At 36.5% G+C, this 12,076-nt stretch overlaps 1 protein-coding gene across 1 annotated transcript; it reads left to right on the forward strand.

Moving 5' to 3' along the window:
- The first annotated feature begins 658 nt into the window (after positions 1 to 658).
- On the forward strand, positions 659 to 11,478 carry zgc:171775 (STKc_p38 domain-containing protein). The gene is made up of 12 exons (XM_053643755.1): positions 659 to 1,377; positions 2,455 to 2,584; positions 3,439 to 3,497; positions 5,372 to 5,483; positions 5,621 to 5,650; positions 6,117 to 6,164; positions 6,286 to 6,400; positions 6,660 to 6,731; positions 9,104 to 9,183; positions 9,308 to 9,386; positions 10,116 to 10,289; positions 10,452 to 11,478. Exons 1-12 carry the CDS (start codon positions 1,259 to 1,261, stop codon positions 10,511 to 10,513), a joined length of 1,080 nt encoding a protein of 359 aa, XP_053499730.1. The 5' UTR covers positions 659 to 1,258; the 3' UTR covers positions 10,514 to 11,478.
- The last annotated feature ends 598 nt before the right edge of the window (positions 11,479 to 12,076 follow it).

The raw sequence follows: 12,076 nt of genomic DNA on the forward strand, positions 1-12,076 counted from the left end.
AGCATGCAACTTTGACATGAAAACCCATGTGTACACAAAAGAAAGACCACTATGCATGAAAGACAAGGCCAGAGAAATAAAATCTATACTTCATGAAAGGCTCCATTTATTCCTGCAGGATTCATCAGATTTTTTTTATTTATTTTTTTTTTTACTTCACACTGAGGCCATTAGCACTCATCTGCAGTATTTGGGATACCACTTGAGTGTGAAGAACATGCAACAGCAGGTTGTGCAGCAGGTTGTGTGTGCATGGAGACAGTATCAGAAAAGAAAACATTCAATGTCAAAGTCCAGAATTGAGCCAAATGTGCAAACATCTTATAGCAGAGGTTCTCAACCTTTTGTAACTAAAGCACCCCCAAGCCCCCCCCCCCCCATATTGGAGGAGACAAGGTATAATAATTATCTATTCTATATAAAAATCTATCTGTATATAACCTAAATTTTTGCTAAAAAAAAAAGTCTCTAAAGGGGTCTGAAAAGTCGCTAAGTTGGCAACACTGGTCTGCACTGACAGCTAGATAAAAGTTAGGCTAAGCTCCGCCTCTCCCCAGCAAAAAGAAAATACAGAAGGAGAGGGAATGTGGGGTTTTTCATTTATGCACATTCTATTTGAAAAGCAGTAAAATACACCAAGTACACAAATGATGCCCTGTCTGTGTTTTTTTTTTTTCTTGAAAACAATTTGCGCCCCACTTCCGATCTCTCCGCACCCCCCTGGTTGAAAACCACCGGCTTATAGGAATTTTTCTAAATCGCAGGCAGGTATGTGACTATTGATTCCAGCATTTAGCAAATTACACTTACATTTATGCCATTTGGTATATTACTACTGATTATAGACTATTAATTGATTTAGATTAGTGATCATCCCGCTCCTGGAGAGTAGAAGATCCTGGGATCTACCCTTCTATTAATTCTTAATCCAGTTCCTCCCTCTGGATAATCAGGACTGAAACTGGCTTAGTGATTGCTGATTAACAGGACAGCTATGATTTACAGTTTTACGTGGCCTTTAGTGGAACAAACTCCCAGTATTGACATAAGTCATGTAGGACACCTGTATAGGAAACAGGGAGTGGTTTGAGATTGTAAAACAAACCATGTGACCATGCTAAGGTGAGTCCTGAGGTGGGCGTTTCTCCACCTGGGAGCTGAAGGGCCTCAGAAACATAGCTCAGTCAAACACCGCTGAGCTCGTGGACTTACTGGGATCACATTGAGTTGTTGTTATTGTTATTCATTTGATCATTTCATGGCTTCCCCCTTGAGAGCGGGCTTCCACAGACTGGAGGTTCAAAAAACCTCATGGGAAATCCCGGACCGATACACAACATTAAATCCTATAGGCCCCGGGGCATATGGGACAGTATGGTAAGGGGAATATTTTAACTAACAATATTGACAGTTCAGGTATACAACCTGTGTGCATACTTTACACTTATTTTACACTGTTGTACAGGATATAATTATAAGCTTATAGCAAACTGTGACAGCAAAAATGTTGGCTGTGCATGCTATGCACAATACTATAGCCTTAGGCTATGTTTTTCCTCATAGCCTAAGTGTTATTCTTTCTTTCTTAATTTCTTTCTTTCTTTCTTTTTGTCGTGAAAAGGTAAACCCATCAGACTTGAGTCTTTTTAAGGTTGCATTATGTAGAATATAAACAGGCTTGTATGTTGTGTCACATTCCAGAGGAGCAACAAGTTTCTGCAAGTAGCCACACGGGCTTCGATGACGTCACCAAGCGACGTCCCTGCCGTGTGTTGAACATCATCAGTTTCTCTAAAAAAAAAATGTTTCTCCGATAAACACATTTGATGTAATTTTACATTCCCCTTAAGATGTTATAAATGTAAAACTGAGGTTTCAGGTGCAACAGCAGGGCATACCCTGTTTCCCTTACTGCTGTGTAGCAGTAAGATATATTTATTTATTTATTTATTTATTTATTTATAATCAGCAAACTAGCTTCATCTTGTAAAATAAATGGGAACAGAAACCTGTGTTATACAGAAACACAATAGAAACCATAATAGAAATTCTAATGGTTTCCACTACAAATACCCTTACAAACAATCAGCTAACTATTAAAACCATTAACATTACCAATATTGGTTCTTAATGGTATCCATTAGACATAACATTAGAAGGCAACAAATTACCAGTAGAGACCAACAGGGACCATTACAGTTTCCATTAAACCAATACAATTCCCATTATAACCATTAAAACTGTTACATGTTGTATGAGGGTTTCTGTTGGGTTTATTTTCTCCAGCAGGGCAATCACCTTGGCTCGTGAAAAAAAAAGAAAGCTGCCTCCTGCACTTACACACTAATTGTCTCTCCCTCTCCTACTCCTGGACATCCCTTACTCAGATCATTTCAATGGCAGTAAAATAACTATTCCAACCACTCACGGTCTTCATATTGTATGTGTATCTAGCTCCGCTATTGACCAGAAAACGAAGGAGAAGGTGGCCATTAAAAAGCTGTACCGACCGTTCCAGTCTCTGATCCATGCGAAGCGGGCCTACAGAGAACTTCGACTGTTACGCCACATCCAACATGACAATGTGAGTCAGATACTCTTACTGAACCCATGACAAAGCTTGTTAGTATTGTAGTAACCATGTTATTACTCAAAATGAATAAATTAATTTGTGAAGTGGCATTGACATGAAATATAAGCATAGTGTTAATTATCGAGGGGTTTGTTCCTAGTGACTCAAGCTTGCTTTATTATGATCAGAAATGTCTAAATAAAACTTATTTGTAAATCAATTAGCTATACTCTGTGTGTTTAGACTATGTATAGTTATAGTTATAGATTACCATCATTGCAAGCCAGAGTTTGATGAAACGCTGAAATATTTCCGCCTCAAAAAACCTGTTTGGTGTTTGGTAAATCGTCCAATTGCCCCAAGTTTCTTTGTGTTCTGCAGTGTATGGGATTAGTTTCATGGATAACACACGTACACAGTGTACAGTTTGTCTTTATCTGGCTGTGATTGCCAAACTGGAATTTTACACACACTCCATCATTATTATCGGTCACACTGATAATAACTATGGGAGCAATTTTACAAAAGCCTGTGACATAGAGTGACTTGAAAAATAGATGATCTTGAGGTTTGTTTGTTTTTTTTACATAAAAATGTTTACATAAGAATGTAAATGGATTACTTTTTACATACAGATTGCAGTCTTTAGGTCAGATTTTCTAAAGCAGTTTGCATCATTAATCCCTTTAACTTGCAGAACCCATTAGTAGGATCAGACCTAAATGATTGATTCTTTGTAACTGCACACCTTTTCTATTACTTTCATTGTAGATACTGAATAATCTGAATGATCAACTGGGATTAAGGGGTTAAATATGGTAGCACACTCAACTTTACTCATGCATGTATTATTGATTGTTCAAAAGGTGATCTGCCTTCTGGATGTTTTCACTCCTGATTCCTCACTGGACAAATTCCAGACTTTGTAAGTAGCAAGATAAGCAGAACTCATACCTGAGCAGAAATTCTCTGCTTGTCATGACAAGTTAAATAGCTGAGAAGTGTGTGTTTGTGGCATGTGTTGGGGGGTTGGGGGAGGGGGGTAGGGGTATATGTATTTGTGCAGGCTTAAATATATGTGTTATTCTTTATTATTGTCATTTTGTTGTTTTCTTCTTCTTCTTCTTCTTTTTCTTCTTCTTCTTCTTCTTCTACTTATTATTATTATGGCCAAAGGTATGCGGACACCTGACCATCACACCCATATGTGAGCTCCATCAAGGCATGGTTTGCACCTTTGGCTTTGGGATGAACTGACATGCTGACTGTGTACCAGTCCTCCTTGCCAGACATCAGTGCCTGACCGCTTGTGGCTGAATGGGCAAATCCCCACAACCATGTTCCAAAATCTAGTGGAAGCAGGAATTGGATCAAAAAGCACTTAAGGATGTGAAGGTCATGTGTCCACAAACTTTTGCCTATAATGTGTATTTTGCTGTAGTTTCTTTCTTTCTTTCTTTCTTTTTAAACAACTTTTATACAATTGCCTTCCCAGACAATTGGAGGTTATTATAACAGTGAAGGTAAACGTGTGTATATATACATACCGCCTGGCCAAAAAAAAAGGCGCACACTCTAAAATTTCATTGTACCACCTTTCACTTTGATTACTGTGCACATTCATTGTGGCATTGTTTCGATAACCTTGTACAATGTGACAATATTTATTTCCATCCAGAGTTGCATTATTTTTTAGCTGAGATCTTGTATTAAGGACGGGAGAGTCAAACCACTCTGTAACATCTTCTCCAGCACATCCTAAAGACTTTCAATGGGGTTAAGGTTAGAACTCTGTGGTGGCCAATTCATGTGTGAAAATGATTCCTCATTCTCCCTGAACCACTCTTTCACAACCTGAGTCTGATGAATCTTTTCACTGTCGTCCTGGAATATGTCTGTGCCATCAGGGAAGAAATGACAGGATAACCTGATCATTCAGTACATTCAGGTACTCGGTTGACTTCATTTTATTGTCGATAATGTTGCTGACCAACTGAAGCAACCCCAGATAATAACACTTCCTCCAGAGGCTTGTACAGTAGGCGCGATGCATGATGGGTGCATCGCTTCATTTGCTTCCCTTCTTACCCTGATGCACGCTTTGGAATATGATAAATCTGGACTCATTAGACCACAAACTTTTTTCCATTTCTCCACAGTACACTCTTTATGCTCCTTAGCAAACTGAAGTCGTTTTTATCTGATTAGTCTCACACTGATTAGGCCACACAGCTGTTTAGTCCTAAAGATGTATGTTCTTGTCGCATTGTGCATGTGGAAATGCTCTTATTTTTACTATTAAACATAGCCATTCTACTGTCGATTTTTTTACGATATGACTTCACCAAGCATTTTATCTCCGATCATGATCATTCAAGATTTTCAACGTTCATTTTTCCGATCATAATTCACAACTATACATCCGGGTTTGATGCATGTCAATAATTTGCGCCTTCTGAAACACAGTAACATGTTTTCCTCGGCCATGGAATACGTCTTCCGACATGCTTGTTTAAGGAATGAAAAGCTACACACTTCATCAGTTAGGGTTAAAAGAATTGTTGCCAGCTGAAACATTTTGATCAATGTAATAATGATCCTATCATAGGATCTTAAGTATTTGCTTATTTAAATCGAAACAACAACCTTATTTTGGCCAGCCAGTGTGCCTGTATGTATGTATGAATGAATGAATGTATATATATATATATATATATATATATATATATATATATATATATATATATATATATATATATATATATATATATATAAAATGTGTGTGTTTGTGCTTAACAGCTATTTGGTAATGCCATTTGTGGCTCAGGATCTTGGCCACATAATGAAGAGGAGGAGGCTCACTGAAAAAGTCATTGTCTATTTGTTCTACCAGTTACTCAGAGGGCTAAAGGTCTGGGCTCTTATCTTCTTTTTGTCTTTTTTATATTCCACTGTTTACTATAGCAAAGAAACCAGCAAAGTGTTTGCGATCTTTCTCTGCTTTTAAACTAACTGCAAGCTAATAGTAACTGAAAACTTTCTCTTTAGTACATACATTCCGCTGGGATCATTCATCGGGTATGAACAACACTCCTCACATTCTGTACATCCTGCCACGAGTGATTACAATGATTGGAAATATGAAATTTTCTTGAATTCATCCATTTTAAAGTTTATATAAGTACTATTCTTATAGGATAGAGACTGTAGTGATATTAAATTGGATTTATGCCACAGCACTGTTGAATTCTCTAATCTTATTGATCAGAAATTGATGATTAATTTTCAATATCATAATTCAAATCAGAGGTTTACATCAATGCCAAATAACCCATCTTTGGATATTTTCCTAACATCATGCCCTGTTGTGTCATATACCTTACTTATTCTTATTTATGGTTTATTAATGCTGAAGCTTATGGTTTGTCCACGTTAAGTACTGCAGAAAATAATATTAGTTAAGGGAATCTTACTTTTAGTTCAATTCAGTTCAGTGTGATACACAACATTTTGAGTTTCAACATTTGTGATACTTCTTCACTAGGATCTGAAGCCAAACAACCTTGCTGTTGATGAAAACTGTGAGTTAAAGGTAACTGACATATTGTAGACAGCTGCATTGCAGGATGATTTTGTGGCTGAATAAATGTCTCTTGAGCTAATGATTTATCTCTCTTTCTCTCCTGAACACTTATCCATACACACAACCACAGATATTGGACTTTGGATTGGCGAGACATGCAGAGATGGAGATGACTGGCTATGTTGTGACACGGTGGTACAGAGCACCTGAAGTCATTTTCAACTGGATGCATTACACTCAGACAGGTGACCTTTGGTCCTTTTAGTTGTTATATGACCCCTCAAATTATGTAAATAATATAAGAGTAGAGGTCTGACCAGTTTCTGCTTTACTCTGGTCTAAATGTAAGCGTTTTAACAATATTGTTATCTTGGATAAGATACCATAACTATCTCTTTCAAAATGTTGCCTAATGTAGTAAAATAATACAAGTTAGCAGGCTGAAGTCTGTACAGTTAACTGTTATCAGTGTCCCAAGTGATCTGAATTCTGTTCCATGTGCAGTTGACATATGGTCTGCTGGTTGCATCCTGGCTGAGATGATCACCGGTGAGGTGCTTTTCCCAGGAAATGACAGTATCCTTTCTTTACCATTACATTCACGTCTTGGTGAATGACTTTGTTCTGTATTTGTTCTGCATACCAAATTATTTGGATGATTATATTTATAGTGCAGGTGTTTAAAAAGGTTAAAAAAGGCAGCCGTAATTCTTTTGTGTGTGGTGGCCTGGAAATACACACTGGATGTCGCTAAGGCTGAACTCTGGAAAACAGTCAAAATGTTGAAAAATTGCAACAAACAAACAATCAGCAAAAATATGATACAGAAGCTGAAAAAATCTATAGAGCATAATAGTAAACATGTAGAGCATATGTTGCTGTAAATGATAAAAACAAAATGAAGTATATGTAGTACGGATGTGCATTTTGGTCATTTTGTTCACTCAAGCAATTACTCGAGTATTCATCGAGTACTCGGAAGAACTACATTGTTGTCTATGTTCATATACTATGTAACACAGACATCTTCTGCTTCTGCAATGCATTTTGCTGTTTCAGTGTCTCACTTGTTCAATATTATAGGCTGTTATATTGTTTGTTACAAAAAAGTACAAAAAAACAGCATAATAAATACAAGCACCATAAATTGTCTTAACGTGAAGACCCCCTGCCCAAAATCAATAAATTATTGCCGATTGTCTCTGCTTTCCCTCCAGTTACCATAATTATAGTAGTATGCACGCACTGCTGTTTGCATGGCTGACAGAAATGTGTAAAAGCAAAAGCGGATGGCTTGATCAGTGTTGTACCGCAGAGTTGCCATAACCAGCACATTTTTCTTCAAGTTGAAAATAGTTACTTAAAATAACCAGCCGTAAACACTTTTAAAAGGTGAGAGTCACACCAAAAGAACCTATGTCCTGTTCCATACAGTAGTGCTTCATCTGGTGTGTGTACTTCTCCATCATGTTGAACGTCTAAGTTGTATTGGAGCAGTTTTTTCTCCATTAAAATGGGCATTTTGGTCATTTTGTCTACTCCTGTACTTGAAGTAATTTCTTTTCATATACTATGTAACACAGACGTCTTTTGCTTCTGCAACACATCTTGTTGTTTCTGTGTCTCACTTGTTCAATGTTACAGGCTGTTATAACGTTGTTTATTACAAATAAGTACAAAAAACAGCATAATAAATACAAGCATCATAAATTGTGCGAGCTCCATTAAAATGGAGAAAAGAAACTGCACGATCATCATTTTAATGATCGATCATTGATGTCTCTTCTGAGTATTCGAGTACTTGTGCCCATCCCTAGTATGTAGTTTTACTCTCATTGGTTCCTGACTGTTCAGACACCCTGTACACTCGTACTTTCAAAAGACATTTTACCAAAACAATGTGAATGTTTTGTTATTAATCAATTTTTACTACTTAAGGAGAATGCTCCTGCATTCTGCGCCGTCACATCGTAACGTAAAAAAAAAAGTTTAAATGAACCAGTAAAAATAAATTAATAACAAGCATTTTAGCCAACAGAAAAGAACCGACTGAATTAATCAGTGATTTCCCACCGAATATAGCATGAGCAGACATCGGTCAACTGAAGGGATGAAGATGATTCTTGTGTTTAAATGCTGTGAATGAGATTTACCTCAGGTGATGAGACAGAGGCTAATGTGAATGATGAATGTGAATCAAAGTGACAACTAATTTTCCAGTGTAAAATTGTAATATTAATTTCTCAGTAATGGTTTTCCATAAGTCAAACATGCTGGAAATGTAGGTGGGGCATCTTTCATTGGGATTGCAGTGAAAAGGAAATATTTAAATGTGATTTTTACCCTGTTCACTTTTGAGGGTAATCACAACTGAATATGTTATAACTTTATTTTTTGTAAAAAAAAAAAAAAAAAAAGCATATTTCAATGCAGGAAAGTCTGTTGTTTTCAGAACTATAGTGGTTTTGACCATGTGAAAGGCTTTTCCAGTGTCTGAACATTGATATAATCAAAATAAGTTAGAACAAGTTAAAATAAGTTTATATCATAATAACTCTGATTGATCTGTTTCTGTCCTAAGAGCATATTTCAAAATTTCTTTGGATTGTTTTGTGGACAATCCAAAGAAATTGTCCATTGGACAATCCAAAGAAATTGTCTTTGGATTGTTTTCTGGACAATCTACACAACTACACAATATTATAAAGCCTATAAACTACCAAAACAATCAATTATACTGAATTATACTGAAATGAAATGAAAGCATTTCTTTAGAAAGCAGTGTAAAACTGTATTACATCGTTATCTCCATTATGCAATTATTTATATTTCCATCAGATTATAGTACTGGCTTGCCATTCACATAGGCCAAAGGTTGCAAAGCACTATTCCCCTAAATCGCCCCCATTTTAAACCATGTGTACAGGTTCCTTAATCCTATTACCTAGGTATGGACCAGCTAAACATGATCCTCCGTCTGATGGGAACACCACACTCATCACTGGTGCAGAAAATGCAGAGCAAAGATGTAGGAATCCATTACGCTTAATTCAGTTACCAGTAATGTATTTTTGAGGCTAATTTTATTTTAAAGTTTGATTTCATGATGTTATAGCTATACTGTACTTGTCTACTCTGCCATCTGCCTGCAGGCAAGGTCATATGTACAGTCTCTCCCAGTCCAGAAAAAGAAAGTTCTCAGAGATGTCTTCCCATCCATGGATTCCAAAGGTCTGTCTCTGCCTCTGCACTAATCAGTTTTACATAGCTTAACATTACACATAACTGTATAATTGTGTTGATGAAGGATACATTTTGAATGAAACCAAGAGTAATGTGAGGGAATGTTATTTATTTGGTCATTGCTGACATTATCACTTCAGTCCTTGCACACTAGATGGTGCACAATCAATGATGTTGAAATCTTGCACGAGTCTTGGGACTGGGTGTACCTCCATTTGGGAACTGAGGATTTAGCTTACTGAATGATAAAGAAACTTCTGGTGGTACAATTATGTGAGGAAAGTAAGGGTCTTTTTGCTAACATTATTTTCTGCAGTAGTTAAAATGGACAAACTATAAACTTCAACATTAAATAACCATGAGTCAAGTTAACAAGGTAATTCAACACATGTATGTAACTGATGTTTGTTTAAATGTTAACAAAATTACAGTGCCATTGTGGGATAAATTTTACTCATTGATGGTACTAATATTGATTATTGCAGTTGATTACTTGCCATATTATTGAATTAATACAAGTATTTAATATTGCACATGGTGTATTAATGCTGAAGTTCATGCTTTGTTCAGGTTAATTGGTATAACATGTCAGTTATGGGAATCTTAATGGAAAGCGTTACCGTATACAATAATGCTTCTTCAGCTGAATGGTGTGTGTATAAAATGAGTTTCATTGGAATGCTCATAGCCATAATGTAAAGTGTTTTGTGTGTCAAGCTGTGAATCTGCTTGAGAAGACTCTGATGTTGGACCCAGAAGTCAGACTGACAGCTAAAGATGGACTGACTCACCCCTACCTCTCGGAGTTTCACGACCCAGAAAGCGAACCGGAATCTCCCTCTTATGACGACTCTTTTGAGAGCCTGGAGCTGGCTGTTAGCGAGTGGAAGAGTGAGAACAAACACACACATGCATACATAGACTGCAACAATCACATATTTTCCTCCATATATTATCACCCAAATCTAACACTTAGTGATACCTATAATAATTATTTAAAAAAATAATCTGGTATATACTAGAGTAATTTTGGTGTGTTTTTCTTTCTTACAGGTCTTATACACATGGAGATAATGACCTTTGACCCTGACAATCCTAGACAGACTGCAATATAATACCTCATCAGACCTGGGAATATGTTGCAATAAAAAGTTACTAACGATTAAGCTACATGACTGTTATCCAACACACCAGCAGTGAGGGAAAGTGAGTGTATTTAAGCAGCAATCTTGAAGGTTATAGTTCTTCTGTTTCCATGTCAGTATACACTGTAAAATTGTGATCCATGAATACCGCTTTTTACTCACTTGTTTTCCAAATATTTGTAGTTACATTTCAGAAAAAAATGAATCACTGCATATTCAGTGAAAGGAAAATATGTTTTTGTACTCTAAAGAAGCTATGAATATTCAGTTGGTGGCCATTTTTTGCCATACATGCGCACTCTGTAGGTATAAATTTATTGATGTAGAAACATCTGTTGTTATACACACTTTTTCAGCCATTTTATTAGACACATTTTATGACACATAAACTGGTCAACATTGCAGCTGTACAGTTTATTAAAGCCATCTTTGACACCCTCTAACAATTTGGGGAGGATTTTATACAGAACAGAACATTGTAAATGAGGCCAGGGTGCTGACATGGGTTAAATACTGGGTTCTAAAAAATTTATACAATAAAAACAAACAATTAAACAACACTTCCCACTGTCTTCTAATAAGCACATTCACTAACACTGTACTCAGATTGGGCACTCTCGCAATGATATGGTTTAAACACAATAGGTGTTGATATAGAAATGGGAATTATAGCTGATTATTTTAACTGTCTATGGACTATTGTTTGGGTTGTTTTTGCACTGGGTTGGGGGATGGGGGAATGACCCAAGACCCCCCCCCCCCCACACACACACACATGAGACAGCACCTATTAAATGACATATTTTGCATTACACAAATATTATAAATATGTTTCCATTTCAGTGCTTTCGCACTAGCAAATAAATAGTCTGTGGTCCAGTAAGGGGCAGCAGTTTGCTGTGGGAAGAGAATAGCAGATAAACAGGTTGGTCCTTTGTGATGTCCTATACGTTTTCTGTCACTGTTAGAAAAACTCAGACAAGCCTGGCATGATGCATTGTTGCATTGCTAAAATTAAACATCCCTTTGATTATAAGCAAAATTCCCAAGCATATTTCAGTGCGATGATTGAAAAAAAATATGCTCCAGCAAAACCAGCCTTGTAAATTTTCTATAAAACATTTTCATTATTGAGTGTTTTATTTCCAAAAAGAGACAAACAGATGATTGTTTTTCAGCACAACGTTTCTTTAGGCATTAAACCATTGCCTCTAGCAGCTCTTTAAGGTTGTAGGGTCCCTGGGAACTCCTTTGAATGGCACTTGGCTGATGTTGATCTGTTTGCCAAACAACTGTTTTATTCAAAGTAGATATTTATAATATAGCTGACAGGCATTACATTTGTTATTATTTTTTTGCTCTTAAATTTGTAGTTACAGTTATTTATTTGACAAATGAATAACTGTATCCAAATTGTTTGTTTTTTTATATATATAACTGCTAACATGCATTTTTTTGTAGCACTATTTCAGATGTTTTCACAAAAGCCTCTGCAGAAACACACAGTTTGGCTTAACAGCTTGTTTTATGCCT

Source organism: Ictalurus furcatus, chromosome 15 (assembly GCF_023375685.1).
Source record: "Ictalurus furcatus strain D&B chromosome 15, Billie_1.0, whole genome shotgun sequence".
In the NCBI taxonomy this organism is placed as follows: Eukaryota; Metazoa; Chordata; class Actinopteri; order Siluriformes; family Ictaluridae; genus Ictalurus; species Ictalurus furcatus.